This window comes from Chelmon rostratus, chromosome 13, assembly GCF_017976325.1.
Source record: "Chelmon rostratus isolate fCheRos1 chromosome 13, fCheRos1.pri, whole genome shotgun sequence".
Taxonomy (NCBI): Eukaryota; Metazoa; Chordata; class Actinopteri; order Chaetodontiformes; family Chaetodontidae; genus Chelmon; species Chelmon rostratus.
Genome location: NC_055670.1, coordinates 17,541,274 through 17,560,769, shown reverse-complemented (window position 1 = coordinate 17,560,769; position 19,496 = coordinate 17,541,274). Strand labels below are relative to the sequence as shown.

Sequence of the window (19,496 nt, the reverse complement as noted above, 5' to 3'; positions counted from 1 at the left end):
TTGTGGCCAAATCACAGGAATGCAAACTACATTTGTCCACTGGCCAGAATTTTTCCAAGAAATACAGTGAAGATGGGACATTCCAATGAAAAACATTTATTTTGGCATTAACTAGCTTATGATTGTTTTAATATTTCAATTTCTTACAAAGTTAATATTAGCCAATAGCAGTGCGAGCACTCTCCCAGAAACATGGAAAATTCCTAATGATAACTAGACACTTGACTAAAATGCTCTCAGACCTCCACCAAAGAGGCGGATGGTTCTTAATATAAAACCCACCGATGAATAAGTCCTCATCTCAACAAAAAACTCTTCAGGATCCCAGGAAGCAAAAACAAAAACACTCAGTTTGAGACTCATTACAAAAGCCAACAAAAATAAACCCAAGTGACACCACTTGCATCCAACAGACAAGCTCAATGATTCTCCTACAAATCCGGAGTTACCTCTTAGAGTCCAACAAGTGAGCTGCTATCAGCTAGAGGAGTTGTTGAGTGGTTTGCTAGTGGGTCCATGGAGAAGACAGCATAGAGTCGAGACTAACCCGATTCTGTAGAATGGGTGAACTATGAATTACAAACTTACTGCCAGGGGGTCGGAAAGATAATCTATAATCACCATCAGTATGGATTGGGATTTTTACTGGTGACTAACGTTACATGTATGCATTTTCTTAATTCATTATCATTCTGTAGGCCAGACGGTGAGCTTTGGAGGGACGGAAGTGGTCTACAGGTCACCAGTTGACCATGACTGCACTAGAGCCAAACATCTGTACATCTGCAAACAAGAGATCGAGTGGTATCTGTCACAACATCCAGAACAGAAGTCGAAAACTTTCAATTGATTATGAATAGGAACTGGGGTATTATTGAGAGTGATGGTATACTCATCAGATCATCCCTAAACCACCATTACTCCATTTTAGGAGATGCTCTACTCTACAAGACAAGCTGCTACACATCCACTTTCAACCTAACAGCCAACAAACATAGTTGGGTCCAAAACTTGAGGGGGTGACACAGTTTAACCACTGCACAAATGACCAAAACATTTATGGATTTTAAGTTCATAATCTTGTTTGTCATCTATGGGCACAATCTACAGTTTTTTTTACATTTACACACCCCTAGAAAATTTGTGAAATATTGGTCATTTGTTGGAAAATATGTCTGATAATGCAGAAAAACGTATCTTTTTTTTTGGTCAGATGAAGCCCTTTATTTCACACAATTGTGCCTTTTTTAAAATCATAAGGACAAATGGCCCTGATCAAAAGTTTACAATACCCTTGAATGTTTGACCAGATGCAGTAATATACACACATGCTGGCACATACAAGTTTAAATGGCCATTAAGGGTAAGTTTCCACACCTGTAACTTGTTTGATTATAATTTGTACATGTGTTTAAATAGTCAATAAGTTTCTTAGCGCTTGAGAGCCCCCTTCACATTTCATCCAGGGCTGCACTGACTTTGCTGGATCTGCGAGAAAGGGAAGTTGAACTTTATAAATCAGGAAAATTGTACAAAAAGATATCCAGAGATTTGAAAATACCAAGCAGTAGTGTTCACACTCTGAAAAAGAAGCAGAAAATTAGGGGTTCTGTTCATATTAAGTCAGGTAGACAGGCAAAGACTTGAAAACTGGTCGCGTCGCAAAGAAAAACCTCCAAGCAACTTAAGCTGAAATACAGGCTTCTGTGCAAAAAAGTGCTGTGGCTGTTTCAACATGCATAATAGGGAGGTACTTGAACAGAAATGGGCTGCGTGGTCGAGTTGCCAGAAAAAAAGTTGTTCCTGTGGCACAATACAGCCAGCTTACGATATGCCAAACAGCACCTAGACAAGCATCAAAACTTCTGGAACAAAGTCATGTGAAGTGATGAGAGCAAAATTTAACTTTATGGTCCCATTCATAAACGCTATGTTTGGAGAGGAGTCAACAAGGCCTATGATGAAAAGTGCACCGTCCCTACTGTGCAGCATGTAGGTGGATCTGTAATGTATTTGAAGTGTGTGAGCTACAGCGGCACAGGGAATTTAGTCAGAATGATGGAAAGATGAATGCAGCATGTTATCAGAAAATATTGGAGGACAATTTGCATTCATCAGCCCGAAAGCTGCGCATGGGACCCACTTGGATTTTCCAACATGACTACGATCCAAAATGCAACGCCAAGTCAGTCCTTCAGTGTATACAGCAGAAAAAAAGTGAAGGTCATGGATCGGCCATCACAGTCTCCTGACCTCAATATTACTGAGCCACTTTGGGACGATCTGAAATGTGCAGTTCACACAAGACAACCCGAGAATTTACGGAGCCTGGAGGCATTTTGCCAAGAAGAATGAGCAGCTTTACCACCTGAGGAAAATAAATGGCCTCATCCACAGACTGCAAGCCATCATTGATGCTAAAGAGGGCAACACACAGTATTCAGAACTATGGGTATGCAAACTTTTAGCAGGGACCATCTCAGTATTTTCTTTTACATTGAAAATAAAAGATGTTTTGACTGAATCTTTTTTTTTAAGCATGGTACACATCTTACAAATTCTGCCGGGGGTGTGTAAGTTCATGAGTACTGGTATTTGCTTCTTGTTTCTGTAACCACAGGCGATGTTTCTATTCACTATGTTGCTCTTTAATTCAGCTTTGATTAATATTGTGGGCCAAATGATGCCATGGACTGGAGTTTTTAGAAGTCTGCATCCTCTCTAGGCCACACCACCATGTCCAAGTGGAGGATTCCTATTGGTGGAATACTACTATAAAAGGGCCTATTGTTTAATAAGGTCTGTTTGACACGCTGGACTTTGTTTAAAGGTCTACCATGACCATGCAATGACAGCAAAGGCATTTTAATTGTTTAAAAAGAGAGTGTCTAGTAAGAGGCTGTTGTTGCACCGGAAAGCCTGTATAAAAGGATGGATTTCTCTGAGCAAAAGCAAGGTCTTCCATCATCTGAGTCCAAATTTAGAGATGAAAACATTATATGAAGAGGCCTTTCTGAAGATTTCCTCTGCAAACAGTGCATCCAGGAGGCAACTGTAAACTCACAGCTTCTCCACAATGACTTGGCTTTGTCTTGCTGTAAAAGACAAATACACTCTTCCACCCTGTAGAGCTCTTAGATGTGGCCCCCGTCTATCTCAGTGACAGCTAAATGGCTTTTTAATTAAAGGAGAATTAGTCCGGTTAAACTGTAATTTAATGCAAATATGAAGTCGTAATGACAGTCAGTGAATCATCAACGAAGACGAGGCAGCTGAACAAAAGCCATGTAATTCATCCAGAGACTCTCTAATGTACAGTTTCACACCAGATCAGTCCTGGAGACAAGACTGGATTTACAGCCGCAGCAAATTCTGAGAGACCGGAGAGACCACAGCTCTAGAGAAAAAGCAATAACTTACCCAGACTGTCAGGCATACACAAGCACAGAAATCTCACACAAATTCACAATTAACAAAGCTGCAGTGACTCTGATCACGTTAGAAATGATGACCTAAAACTCTGTACATCCATGTGATTTTGTGCCAGATGAGTAAGCCCTGTTTGCTGGTATACTCACGTGTACAAGCCATAGTTGGAGGATCTTTCTCAGCCCTGAAGAAGCCCTTCTCACAGTGGCAGAAAGCAGCCCCTTCTCCATAGCTGAAGCTATGCGGAGGGCACTTTGAACACTTGATGTTTCCAGCATACGCCTTGTAGAAGCCGGGGTGGCATGCTGGGGGTGACACAAAGACAGCATGACAGGATATGAGAGAAAAGCTGGGCCATGTTATGAGCGCACAGGTAAAAATATCACATGCAAACATCAGGTATCCTCATGAGGACCCAAGGGGACACGTCAATATCAGCCATGATAACATCAATCAACAAGAGGCAGTCACCTGGTGTCTCTCAATAATCACCATGAATTTATCATTATCAGTTATTTATTCATCAGAAATTCACATAACAGAGCATTTAAAGACTTTTGACAGATTCATGAAAATCAAGTTTACTTTCAAATATGGAAATTGATGCAGCAAGGTTCATTAAAATATAATGAGACCATCTGCTCTGGCTTTGGAAACTTTGACTGTGAGTATTTAAAAAGTATTATTTTGATCTTAACCGACACACAAAGAGGACATATTCATGACTCCTTTTAAGAATTCATTTTTCTCAACTGGAATCAAAACACTGGCAGCACATTAATCAACACATAATTTTCAGGGTTAATCCTGAGCTTACTGATAACGTCTAATTTCTATTCATTGCTGGCGTTGTAATTCTTAATGAATCATCAAAGCTGAAGATAATGACAGTTTTTAGACTCCTGGAGGGTTTTACCTTTATTGTAGTTTCACCTGTTGTTTCATATCAAAAACCAAATATCCCAACTGTGTTTAGGAGCAGTGTTTTAAATCAATAGATGAGTTTCTTTTGGAAAGAAAGTATAAGTGGATCAGAGTCTTTGAAGGCTTCAATAGAAAAAATCATCATGGCATGAGAGAATTGCTGAGAGCTGCAGAGTAAGAAAGAAACCACAATGCTAGCATGACATGATAAAATTAATGAAGACTTAATAGCTGGCTTACTGTGACACTTCAACAGAACGGTTGTTGATGTTATTAGTAACACCTGTGTTTTTCCTGCCATGAAATCTGTTGTGAAATAGGCCTATTACTAAAAAAAACATGAAGGTGTTAGTATGATATTAAAAATACAAATACATCTGATCTGGCAAGATCTATGACACTGTGAATTAGACAATCTGCACACAGTCCTGCAGAGAGGCCTAATCTGTGAAAGGAAACCACCTGTGTAGGTGTACCACGGGTATGTTACTGTCTACTCTAATACATTAAATATAAAACACATTGAAATGGGAAGACATTTTAAGTGTATAGTGTATCTCATTCTGCACCAGACTATTCACAGTGAGAGAGACGGCGTGTAATACTGAGATAAAGTGTGATAAAGTCTCAGTGTGCAAGTTTTAAGCCTACTGCATCAACCAGCATGTATTTATGCCTCGCGGGCATGAATGAAGACAACAACATATGGCAACAGAGGTTTTGTAACAAAGAAGACATGCTGGCCTGGCTGTGGCAAGCAAAGGTAAGAAAGATACCCCTGTGAGCACTTTTTCTTTCAAACTTCACTCAACACTGTCGTTTTTCACGATTTTTAGAGAGACGAGAAGCTTTCTTCTATCAGTGGGTCTTTGCGCTGAATGCAGCCGAGATCATTTCCAAAAGGTTTTTTTTGTGGAGGACGTTGTGACATATCACAGTAGCAAAAGCACAGGTGAAAATAACACAATTAATGAAAGGCTAAATTCCATTCAGCTGCTTCAGCGTCAGGGTTCTGGAAAATGCTGTTCATGCTGGCTCAGTGGCACACTATCGTGACTTAGTGGGACATTTGAATGGAACGAAGCCATTATGAATGCTATACTATGACAGGTCAAAATGTCCTCTGTGGGAGAGATCTTTTCAAAATATCCTCGCGCAGTCTCTTCACTGAGCCGACAAATGATGTTTGTCAGTAAAGTATTAAAATAAAAACATAGGAGGTTTTTTTTTCATTAATTTTAGAATGAATGTCGAAAGCTGAAGCTGCTTCTACTTTTTCATAAGAAGGATTTTAAACACCTTAGTCTGCTGCACGGAAAATGGAGCCAAAATGAGTCTGTTTTTATTCTAATCCAGCGCTAAATGCTGAACTCATTCCAGAAGCCATGTGTGTGAAAGCGTGTAATGAAGAGGCTTTCTGACGGCTACACATTCACACAAAACACACGTATTACTATCAAATCCACGTTTTTTTTGTATTAAAATTCACAGAATGAACAGAAAACGTAGGCCAAGAAGGCATGCGTTGTGAGTTTACCGCCATAGCATGGAAATGTGTATTGTCTTCTTTCTAGGCTCAAGGACATAGGAAAGGAAGCACTGAAACTCCTTTTTCTCAACACTTTTTCTAAAATAAATTGCAGGAACTGCCTGCTCCAGCGTGGGTTTGATTGATAAATTATGACTGGTTTAAAATGCTTCGGAGTGAAACATAAACAGACTCGGGCATAAACATAACGCGCAAAAACAGCTTCTCCCTTTAAAAATAAGAAAATGGACCATAAGCCTACGAGAGGTGACACAAATCTGGACATTAGGGACACAGTGAAGCCGCCTTTTAGTGGCACTTTCTCAGCCTCCAAAGCACTTTGGTGTCAAACAGACGCGCAAAAGTCTCCTGCCTGGTAAGATTTCCATTGCTGCCGGTTGTCACCAGGCGCATCGATTTAACAAGGTAACACAAGCTGAGCCATTTGAAGGGATTCACCTTGAAGCACTGAGTGCCTTTGTGTGTCTCCATTGCTGCCTGTGATAAATGGAGCTGTAGGGAGGACAAGGAAGTGCCCGAAACCACGACTGCTCCGATCAAATGGGGACAATTAGGACAGAGGCAAAGAGGTTAACACACACGCACAAGTGCACACACAGACACACGCAGAGCATGAGCCGGATACAACTAATTTTTTTTGTGTGTTGTTTATGTGTACGCGGGCTGTGTGTCAAAGTTTGCTAAATTACACATTTATTACATTCAATACCAATATAAAACAGCTGAAAATGTCCAGGCCAGCAATCGGGTCTTTCACCATGTATTGATTTACAGCCGCTGTCTTTCTATAAAACATCTTAGCGTTCGATGACTACGTGAGATAGATCACTAAAAATGCTTAAATTTTTAAACACTTACGATCAACCATTGATGACTTCAGTTTAAGAACATTCACATTAATATCGGCCTTCAAAAAACTCGACACGCACACAGCATGCATGTAGCGCGCACACAGACGCACACACAGAGGCTGTATCTGTATCAGTATGATAAGTGGCACCCCCTATGGCGTACCAAGGCTGCCTCCGTCATTAACCTCTGATACCGCCACGTCCTTGAGCCAAAAACCGTCAGTCAACTCCCTCCACCTCACTAGACCCTGTTTTAGACTCTGTCAACCTAATGATGCCTCTGTCCGACCTTCGCTGAACTGAGGGGATGTTCCTTTTCGAACCTCGCAGCGTCCTGCTGCAATCTGTCTGGCCAGGCTCTGTTCCAAGGCCACGGTGGTGCTGTACAATGGCTGACCATGCATCACCCGAGTGGACACACACGTGTTGCCGTGGAGGTTAGTGCACACATGCCGCTATATGCACGCACACACGCACACACACACACACACACACACACACACACACACACACACACACACACACACGCGGTCATGTTTCCATCACTTTTGGGGACATTACATAGACTTACCTTAATTTCAGGAAGACATACCCAAACCATAACCAAAACTTCTAACCCTTTCCCTAACCTTAATCCAGTCTTCACCCTAAAATTTAATGATTTATGTTGATTTCTGTCCCCACAACATGAGTAATACACACACACACACACACACACACACACACACACACCAGTGACACATGGGACCAGCAGTGACAAACAGCACACTGAACTGAACTTGACAGCTTGTCAAATGTGAATGAAGCCTGGAGATTTTGACTGGAAAAAGACAAGCATGGCCTTAAAGTCAAAGTCTCCACCGCTGATCCATCAAGGACAACGATTTTTTTTTCTGTAAATAAAAGCATGCGAGCAGTTCCAGTATGTGTACTGCATGATTACCGCTGTTGCAAACCTCTATTATTTCCCCTGCATGGAGTTCTGTTTATACATATGGAAAGACTTGGCATTGGATATTTCCTGCATGTTAGGCTGCTGATGGTCTGGTGACTAGTGAGCATGACAGCCAAAACAAACCAGCACAGTGGAAAGGGGCAGCAGGGCGAGACTGAATGTGTATGTTGTGTATGTATGTTGTGTGTGTGAGAAAAGTTTTTCGGTACCATTTTCTGTGAAGCCCACATTTAAATCTCATCTCTTACAGCACTTACATGGAACACACATAAGGCAACAAACAGTTGTTATGAACCTTCACGGTGCAGTAAGATGACTTATGAGAACAGCTGTGTAAACAAGCATGGATATTATATGTGTTTATTGGATTTTATTACTAAATTCTAAGGACTATAATAATAAATACATACAATTCTAATGCAAAATGCAAACATGGTGCCGTGTGTAACAAACTAATGAAGAGAGAGCTCCTACCTGCATCAAGTGTGCTAACGCTGTTTGGATATTGATTAACATATTGTACTGCATGGTCGCCCATTATACTGTTGATTGAGTCTGACATCAAGAGCCCATGGCAGACATTTAAAGCACATATGTGTGAACACAAAGGAAACCAGAGCTGCTGTGTGGGAATACTGACTTTACACAGACATTACATACTGACTTATAAACCTTATCTGACTCCATGCCCACCTATATACAGAATTCATAAAAATGTATTATTATTATTAGTAGTAGTAGTATTAGTAGTAGTAGTAGTAGTAGTGTTATAAAAGGCAGAACTAAAAACCAAAATGTGACACTTGATAGTAACAATGTGTGAGGACTTGAATGTAGACTGTACACACCTCTAAGGCACGTAGACTCAAGCTGAGCAGGGGATGAGAGGATAGCATCCTGACCCACTGGCCTTTGGGGCTCTGATCTAACTCTAGGCCCCCAGCCCAAGGTTAATGAGATCTGGAAGTCATCCAGAACGTCTTCAAGCCGAACCGGGCCCAGAGACCCAGAGGCAGCAGATGTGCAGATGTGCAGCACAATAAACACTAAATTCATTAACACCAGTGCGTGATCAGTGAGAGGTGCATTCTCACCTCGCACGAGACAACTTTCTCCTAAAGTATTCGCCAAATCAGAACACCACACTTTATCCACGTCATTCCCCAGCTCTCTCTCCTCTATCTTCCTGTCGCCTGTCTACGGCAAACATGCTTCATTTTATTATCACTACACCTTGTTTTAATAGTTTATGCAGGTTGGATTTCAATCCTAAATCGCTGGATGTTTTCCAGACTATAATTTTATCGTGAAAACTGAGCTCAATTGATGTAGTTTGAGAAGTGAAAAGTTTAAATGTCACATTAGGGTGTAAATGTTGTTCGAGACGTATTAACAAAATCGCTGAAATGAATATTAGCATAAAATCAGTGGCAATCAGTCCAACGCAACACATTCCTTATTATAACCTTCTTCCTTAATGTAATCTGCATATGTGTTTGCTGTGTGGGCAGGCGTGTGTGCATGTGTAAATGACACTCTTTGGCTCTTTGCAGCGTATAGCCGATGATGGCGGGTTCCTCCCCCGGTGGTCAGCGAAGAAGAACAATTCCAAGAGGAGCACAATTCTGCAGCATTTACTTGCAGAACCACATCAACAAATGTTGCAGAATAGTTCAGCTCTTGAAATCAAAGGCAGCGCGGTGAGGCAGCGATGCAAAGGATGAGAGATCATTGCAGAGATGGTGGCGTTATAGGTGAGTTGCAGCCTGAAACTTATTGCATATGGAGAAAAAATGGAAGACGTGCCCTATTTTCTGTTTCATTCCACACAGATATCACCTTCCTCTGTGTCTCTTCTATGAAAACTATAAAACAATAAAAAAAAAGGCTTATTGCTTTTTTCTCTGTGCTCACACAGTACACATCTTGTCCACACATATCTTGAATATTAGCATAATAGTAGTGCAGAGTCCCTTTTCTTTCTCCACACACAGTGATATTCATCATACTTCACCAGCAGAAAATTACAAGCCCATTTTCTTAGAGCATGCAACATGATGTGGTTCACTTCCAAACAAGACAAAAAGCCTGCCAATATCAGTGAGATAAACAGTATTGAGTTCTCTTACTGTATGTCTGTGAGCCAACAACACTGGTCTGTGATCTAATATACAAGGACGCTGTAATTCAATATGCAGTACCTACGAGTGGTGGAATGGAAGTACTTTTGCCCAACTACTTTGCTTAAACACAAAATTTGAGGTACTGAAGTCTTTTCTTTTGCTGCCACTTTCTACTATTACAGCAGTACATATTGTACATTTCACTCCACTACATTTATCCAACAGCTTTTAGATTTTACAAACAAAACGTGATTAATGTACAAATTATGATACTGTGTTGTAGATCAAACTATCCAGCAGTACACAAAGTAGTTCAAATTAGCTCCACCTCCACCAGCTGTTGCATTAAAATGTGCTTCCATGTTAAAGCATCAGTGAAAATATTCTAATAACAGACTACATATAAACTATATTACTACTACTATACTGCCATTCTACCCAACAAGTACTTTTACATTAATACTTTCATTATGCTGTTAGTGGATCAGTGTGTGGGATTTAGTGGCATCTAGTGGTGAGGTTGCATCGCAAACAACTCCCAGTCTCACCCTCCTCTACACTGGCTGCTAAAAATGTCTGTCCGTTACTGTAGGGCTACAGTAGAAACATGGCGGTGCAACATGGCAGAGTCTGTGAAAGAGGACCACTCCCTCTGTAGATATAGTGAGCTCATTCTAAGTTAATAAATACACGACAATTCCTATTTTTAGGTGATTATACACTTGTGCAAAAATACATATGAATATTCAATTTATGCCAATAGAGCCCCCTTTAATCCTCCACACTGGACCTTTAAGGCTTTTTGACTTTTGGGGACACCTACGGAGAAGCTTATTTTTATAGCGCACCACTGTTACTTTAATAAAAATATGACACTTCTTCTGCTTCTCTTGGTATAACAGTAGCAGTGGCATGTAAACAGATAGAAACTGTCAACACTCAGTGTGAAGAGCCGTCCTCTCGTCTCCGTGCCAGTCCGTCTCTCTTACTCATCGGCTCTCTTCATTAGCTGAAAGCAGTGAGTGCTATCTCTGACTTGCACTTGAGGATTAGTGGGCCTCTCTAACTCATCTCTGTTGAAGTGGAGAGAATGCTGTTTGCTCAATTAGTGACAGAGGGTGACAGAGGAAAAGCAGGATTCTATGAGGTAACTAGGATTTACACGTGCGTCCTCCTTTCTTTACTTGTTATATAGGTTCAACGTCGTAATCATCAATCACTATCATTTTTAAAAGTCGTGTCAAAGGTTTGCAAAGCTACTGTCTTACAATTTCAATCTTTCACTGTTTCTCCTCTTTTTTATATATCTTATTTCCATTGCATTCCCTGTGTGATATTAGTGTGATGCATGCATGTCCTATTCATGTTGTGTTTGACCTTCTCTGTACTGTATCACATCGGATATATCAAGTATGTGTTAATCAAGCACAGTTTCTCCTCAATTTGAAGTAATCTTGAACTAATAAAAATGGATTTGCCCTTACGTCCCTTCCACATTGATTTTCACACCGTGCGCACATGTTTGCACGACCTCTCCTGTGTTTACAACCTGCCATTTCAGCCATCTCTTGTACAGGCTTCCGCTTTCAACCCCCTGTATGTTACCTTTTCATATTCACTCACTCCTACTTGCTTCTTGACTTTGCTCTCAATCATGGCATTTAGGGGTCATGAGTCTGGTGCTTACTAGCAACATAGCCAATGCTAACGTGGTCACAAGCTTGACTCAGGGATGAAGAGCGAGTCTCCCTCCACGTCTAAACAAACTCTGTGACTGTGGGCATTGTGTGACTTTCGATCTTCTTTCTGTCTTTGAATGATAGCATTAATGAAAATCACTCACTACTTCTGGTTAATTTGTTCCTTTATATACACTCTTACCTCAAGATGTGAACTTCATATATTGCATTGATTTTTTTCAGTTTAATTAGACTGGTATTTTGTTGCATGAAGGTTTATTGCTGTGAATCAGGCTTTGATAAGATACAATTACTGGAGATTCATTATTGGAGATAATAGGTAATTGAGTTATCAAGCTCTTTTAATGCAGGCCATTTTTGTTGGTAGAAAAAAAACAAAACCATTAACAAGGATAATCAGAGCTAGCTACCTCTTCCATTGACAACATGCAGACTGGAGGGTGTCAGAGACTTAACAAACTCGACTTAATGAAATCACGATGACAGGATGGTGACACCAGCCCTTTCTCCCTCTCCAGTAGGGCAGTCAAAAAAATAATGTTTGATGATTCCTTCTGAAAAAAAACCTAACATAGGTTTGAACCATCCATACATCTATTTTTGCACATTATATCCATAAGAGGGAAAACCAATGCAACAGCTTGCAACTTGTATATTATTCCTACCTGAACATGTCTTTTAAAAGATCTGCATACCTACATATTACACAATAAAAACAATAAAATAATGTTCTATACCCTGTTGTCACAGTACTCACATATTATCACATACTATCAGATTATGGACCCCATTCTCCCATATTTGTGTGTCCAACTGCCGCCGGCATCCACAAATCGGGCTGCAACGTATGCTTGCATTTGCACACCGTCACATGCGTTTGCTGAATGTGCTTGTTTTTGCCACTGACAGGCTCAGATTATTATAAGTGTCTAATGACATGATGGAAAGGGTCCCCAAAGAGGGGGACCTTTTTCTGAAACACTAAGATCTTTTTTTTTCTAACCAGAAACAGCTGTTATATCGCTTTCACCAAAGCCACCAGACTCCATTCACAGAAATGATCATTTTATTATGGTAATGTGTGGTTCAAGCTTCTTGGCTCGTCTTTTCTCGTTAAGATTTTTTTACATTTCAAATATATATTTAGATTTAGGGTTATAATTGACAGCACTACTCTCCAGACTCCAGTCCCTGTTTTTATTGTGGTACTTTCCAGACCCTTCCATTCCTGATTTGTCCAGCAGTCAGCCTGGAGTTTCTCACTCCTGCCAGTGACCTAATCTGTTTCTTATTCCCTCATCAACCATCATCGATCCCTTGTTTTCTCATTAAAGGAACCCTGTGGAGTTTTCTTGTAAATAAACAAAACCTATATTTACATTCAGTTACTACTCAGTTATTGCTCACCAAAACGTATTGTTTGTGTCCTTCAGCTCTAACAAGCCTGTAGAATGCATTTCCTTCCTCATAAGAGGAAAGCAATAATCAACACAACAACTCCGGACTCACTACACACTCACACCACACACCATGGACACATGCACGTCACACACACATCTATATGCTGGACTTTATCACACACGCATCTATATGCTGGACTTAATTGTGGACCGACTGTTGCACACTGTCATTTTGCACAACTGCACTACTGTGCTCATATTTAACCGCCAGATGTCTATTTTATACAGCTTAGTTCTATATTTTTATCTCACAATTTTTTCTTATATTGCAATCTTGTATTTTGTATTGTATTTTTGCCTCCTGGTTTATAAATGGTCTTTGCATTTTGTACTTGAAAGCTGTTCTTATTTTGCATGCCCTTGTGTTTCCACCCTTTGAGCTGCTGGAACTGTAAATTTCTCTTTGGAGAATAATAAAGTATCTATCTATCTAAGACAGAATTCTAATATTTCAGTGATGTGACAAACCAAACAGCATTCGCTCACAAAAAAAAATCATTGCACCATATCGCTACTAGTTATCAAATGCTGTACAGAACACCTTTAATTTATCTGCTACTGAAGAAAAGTGGAAAGAGAACTATGAATAAAAAAAATACATTGTGTACTGTCACCAATCCAGTTTCAGTTATTGTGATTTTTAGGACAAATAGACCGTCAACCAGCATGTTATCAAATCACACAGTTTAACGTGTTTCTGTTTACACTGCAGGCTGAAAAGACTTTTTCGTGCCTGACTGGTTGTATTCCACCAAAGCTTAAAGTTACAATGCTGGCGATCAGTTGAGTAAAACGCACTTGTGCACTGGATGCTGACGTTTTTAAGGGAGATAAAGGTGAGAGGGGAACAAAAGACGCACAGAGAAAGATCTCATTAACAACCAGACAATGAGATGAACACGAAAACACCAAAAAGGCAAGAAAGTATGAGCCGGTTTTCACCAAAAAGAGTGCTGGAAGGGCTCATTCAGGGGCAGCCATCGCTTATATATCAGTGACATTATCAGAGACAAAGATCTTTTTATAGACTTAACAGAGGTCAGCTGCACTGATCCCTTTATGGCAATGTTTATAGCAGCAAAGAAAGACTCTTGTGCCAAATGAACTCACAGAGCAGTAAACTTCCTAAAAGACATCCGTTAACTCTGAGAGAGAGCAGAGTTCCTCTCTAAATCTTACTTTGGAGACAAAACGGTGGCTGGTAGAGGCTTTGGGACGGACAGTAAAACAGCGTTTTTATAGTCTGAGCTTGACTGCTGAGATAATGTCCTGACTGGCTCCGAGGCAGCCCTGACCCGTATTAGGATGCCTCCACTGCGCGATCATGACACTAAATCTATGATGGTGCTTATCGTTGGCTGGTGGGCACTGACCCATCATCTACGAGTGGAACGTGACACTTGTTGCCATGCAGGCTGCAGAGTTAGTGGATGGTTGTTTGGTTGTTGCATCTGAGGTATATGATCAGATCAACTAAATATCAAAGGAATTCTGATTGAGTGGTATTGAATTTGTGTGGGGGTGAAAGTAGTACAAATAGTGGAGTCCAGAGTTAGACTTTGGACACATCTGGTCTATAAATGCAGAATAGTATAAGAGGTTTAGATACAGTGAATTATATTGTATCCGATGTTTTTGCAAGATTCTGGTGGGTGTTCTCTATCTTCCCAGGACAAACATTGGGAAGACCAAGTCAAGATTGAGTGGTGGTTCAGGGACCACTGTCTTCTAAATGGACTCAGAGACTGAAACAGGGATGACGAAAATGGGCCCCTGAACAAAAGGACATTGCAGTGATTGGATATCCTGTTCTAGGATACCATGGACAGTAAATTACATGAGGAGGCAATACTGCTGAAGATTTAGGGGTTTGGATGACATGTTAGATGATGTGTAATGGTTGATGCACACAGTGGATTTATTTTGATATTTTTTGTATTTTTAGTTTGTTTTTATAATCTCTGAACATTTATGTTATGGATATTTTGTAATCTTTGGTCATATGGAAAAGATCATATTTTAGTTGAGGTTTTATTATCATTAGTCCTTATAACTGCATGAGTAATATGTCAGTTTATGATACTCTGATACTGGACAATTGTGAAGTTGAGTGACCGATTGGCAAAGGGTCATCAAATTAGTAAGTGTCTGGTAATTGTTACTTTTAATGGAGTTTCCTTATCCTGATTGGCTTGAGGGTGAGGTTTCTCTGTTAGGGACTTAGTTAGGCTTTCTGGTCTTTTTCCCACCTCTTAGGAGGGGTGGTTTTTCTGACTGGAAAGTAACAGCTGATCAGTTGGTTTCCTTGCTTCTACACGTACAGAGTCACAAGTTGGTGATTTTGGTTATTGCATCAATAGGATGAAGTGTATTTTCCAGTGTTTGCTGGAAAAGAGTGTGGCTGTAAGGAGATCTGCAGGTGAGGCTAAGAGTAGCCAAATTGGAATCTAATTAGCATAGGATTAGTTTATCTGGTCTAAAAATAGTTCAAAATAATGTGCGAATAGGATTTAAAATAGGAACTTAGTGATTAGTTGATCTCCCAAAGATTTTGTTAGATATAAGAAATTAGACATATAATGGGTTGAAGAGGACTTTATCAAGCAAGCGATTGTGTCTAAGATCAATAACAGAAACCATGAATTTGTCATTGTTTTTGTCGGGACTATGAGAAGTCCCGAAGGGGGGAAATGAGGTATATGATCAGATCAACTAAATATCAAATATATGTTAGATTAAGTATAATCGGGGTAAACTGATTTGTTTAAATGTAGACCACTTTTAGTTGTAGTATGTGAGGCCACATAGGGTCAGAGCAGGGAAAGGGACACCAGAGGTGGTAAAGTTTATAGAGGGGCTATTAGGACGTAAACCTCTCAAAGAGATAGATATAGCTTGTCGCAAAGGAAAACATTCCTCAGTGGCACATATGCCCAGAACATGATCTGGTTTTTGAATTAGGAAAAGTATGGGTGGAGTAAGACGAAATGCCATGCTATATATTGTGTTGTCTTTATGTTAAGGGCAGAGTCTTCTGATCTGACCCTGAAGCTCTCTCGGATGGCCGGCATCTGATCTGATACTGCTTGTTAATAAAGGTCTCTTCAATTCAAGCTTGTATCAGCGGAGTTCTTTCTACATCATCATCATACCACTGCTTGGCAGGACCTGGCTGATAAACTTCAAATCCATCTCTTCAACACTAGTCCAGAGCAAGAAGCCTTAAAGGAATAGTCTGACTCTGACGAGTTCGATGAGGAGATCGACACCACTCTCATGTCTGTATGGTATCTGAGCTACACCCAGGCGACCTTTAGCACTTAGCTTAGCAAAAAATATAGACTGGAAACAGGGGGAATCAGCTAGTCTGGTTCTGGCCATCCACCAAAACGTCAAACTATTCCTTTAACAACCACTCTCCAGACTGATATGCATATTTGTGCTCCCCAGTATGCATATAGCTGTGAATTTTCATTATCCCCTGAAGAAGAACCCTGTAACAGTCATGCTCAGTAACATTCAGGGGTAACAGATCTACACCTGTATGCCACTTGATTTAGGGGACACTTAAGTAAAAGACTACTCATTATATCGCTTTTTATTTAGAACAATAAAGAAAAAATATGTACATAATTTAAAGTATGCATGTGCGTCAGTCTAGTTGCTTTCAGTTTATTGCTTCTGTTCCTCAACTGTGTTTACATTCCTTCTCCGTCTCTTGCTGCACCACAGATGTCTGGGGTAGGCTTGTGTCCCTCTATGTCAATGTCAGTTTACTGAGAGCAGATTCAATCTTCATAGTGCAAGCCTCCATTCACTGCATCTCAAATAGCTTGCCTTGCATTCACATTCATCCCTCTGTTTTCACCGTGACCAAGTTTAATTATGAAACCTGCAAGACTATATACCTCTTGAAGAAGAAAGACTGCGTGAGTGTATAGAGGCCTAATGAATTTATTATCAGGTGTTATAAAGATTAGCATGACTTAGCCCCAAACTTTCCCCTCACTCCCTGCCTTCCTTCCACATGATTGATGCTGATTGTGGTTTTAACACGCTGTTAAATCGACAGCAAATCGTCTTTAGCAGAGGTCGCATTAGCATAAAGGCCTTCTTGTGGAAAATAAACAACGGCAATGCCTTCTCAAAAACAGCACAAACAAAAGAGGGAGATAATGACATGGCAGCCCTTTAGTAACATCAACAACAACATAATGGAACTGGAGTGAAATTAAAATGGATCAATCAGTTTAAATGCCTTTGGTGATGCTCTCTCTCTCTCTCTTCCTCTCTTTCTGTCTCTCACTCTCCGTGAATTAGTTTTCTTTCACTCTTCTAAATCTCACTCTGACAGGCCAAAGCCAACACGCTCAAATCCAGTCAAGTTAATGCATAAGAGAGAAATATTTACCAAGTGTATTACTAATACTTACTGTTTTCCGTAAGCATACTGTTCGTATCAAGAGCTGTGACTGTGAACACAGAGTGCAGATTACAAGCCTTTTAGTATTTCCAAGCAGGATCTTGAGCATCTCTCATGGGCATACAGCACTAAGAGATAAGTTGAAATGATTTGGGTGGCAAAACAACAAAAAAAAAGCTTTGAAAGGGTTTTTTAAGGGCTGTCTCACAGGTGTAACCCTCAAAAACGGCCCACTTTGGAGTCCAGAAAACAAAATGAAATAAATAATCATGATGTGAAGTGCAGAAGTGGCAAATTATATTCCTTAGAAGCGGCTGTAGGGATGTCAACGCACGCAGCGCAGTTAGTGAGAAAATCTGGCTGTCACTCCCGTGGGTGCGAAGGTGTTGAGTGTATTTCTGTACAACTTTGCAAAAATTGAGCAAGCGCCGCTCTGACTGCCAAAACAGGAGAGAAAAGATGACAGGATACGTTTTTGTGTGATTGTACTTTTGAGGAGATTAGTTGAAACAATGTTGGAAAATGTAACTTTTGTGCCCTGAGCTGGTAAAAATGGAAAGATATAATGTGCAATGTGATCATCAAATAAAGCACCAGAGGAATTCTGGCCAATGAATTGACCCGAGGCAGGTTTGTCAGGCTAGCAGGTGAGCGAGCTGAGATACAGCATGTCTGACCAACTGAAGTGCAGGGGGAAGCCACTCTGCCGTGCACAAACCTGCTCATGAGTCAGACCGCAGATGACAAATAAGACAGAAGTATTGTATTTATTTTGGCCACAAACTAGTGTTTGGAATGCACTAAGCCTGCAGATGGACAGCAGTGAAGTGGATTATGCTGCCAAAGTGGTTTCTTTTACGGCGATGATACTTGCGAGAGCCGGTCTTGTAGAAATGCACTTGAACCAACATGAATTGAAGTTAACCAAAGCCACGATGCTCCATGAACTTTTTACAGCAATCACTTACTTTAGGTCTGCAGTGGGTGAAGGTTCGATGCCAGCAAGATTTTAACATTCTGTCAAATCGTACATCAATTAATACATGTTATTAGTTGATGTACATAAAATTGCAGTAGCAATTAGACGTGGGCTCATAATAAATAATGAAAAGATAATAATAAAAAGACAATGATGTGCAATGATTCTGCTGGTAACTTTAGAAAAAACCTAAGATGTCATCATTATTAAACACCTGAATCAGTCAATTGCTGCGATCGATTTATCCGCCCATTCACCCGACCTCCTTCTCATGCAGACTTTTTCATTCTTTATACTGCATCGCATCACTTCCTCCTCTGCTCCCGTCACAATTCCCACAACCAACAGAGGTCACCACTCAACAATAAACATCAATGGCTCATAGTAACCTACTTGCACAGATGACCTATAAACCATAATGTAAAACACATCAGCGATGTCAGAAAAGAGCCACTTCAACTTACCAAACAGTGTGTTAACAGCAACTGTGCTGAAACACTGTGATGTGTGAGATAGAAAATAACCGCAGTCACTCCCATGCTACAGCAAACGTTAACAAAATGTGCCAAAACTGACATTAAACAAACAGTTAAAAATGCAAATGGCCAACTGAACAAAATGTAGCCTTTGCACTCCCAATAAGAGACTGTTGGCGTGCTACTGCACGCTGCAAGCCTCTCTGCTTCAGCTGCAGTCTGCGACTTGTGAAAAGTTGCTCGGTAAAGACAGAAAGCACTCCATGTGCAGTCATCTGAGATGATGGAGTGTGCCTTCACGGGACTAGCGGGAAGCATTTGCCAGTAATTAGCGGAGAATGAGCACAATTGGAGCAAGAGCTTCTCTTGTTAATGATCTGAGGACAACGCACTCTCCCTGCACACTGACTGAAATAACAAACACACGCATTTCCAAACACGCTCATATTACCAAAGTTGTTTTACATCATCCCCGCTCCGTCTGTACGTAGCATATGCAGTTTAATCATGTGACATCTGAAGAGTGGCACGGATTGAATCCTGTCTCCTTTGATCATCACTACGGCAGCGTGCCAATCAATGGACCAAAGCATGTACGGAGGTACAATGAGGCAGAGCCAGAAAATG

General features: G+C 40.5%; 1 protein-coding gene across 1 annotated transcript in view; it reads right to left on the bottom strand.

The window, feature by feature from the left end:
- Positions 1-19,496, bottom strand: part of LOC121616411 (ephrin type-A receptor 6-like) — a 164,419-nt gene that overhangs the window by 73,262 nt on the left and 71,661 nt on the right. Inside the window, exon 4 of the mRNA XM_041951165.1 lies at positions 3,579-3,734. Within this exon, the coding sequence (XP_041807099.1) occupies positions 3,579-3,734 (156 nt within the window). The remainder of the gene's footprint in view (positions 1-3,578; positions 3,735-19,496) is intronic.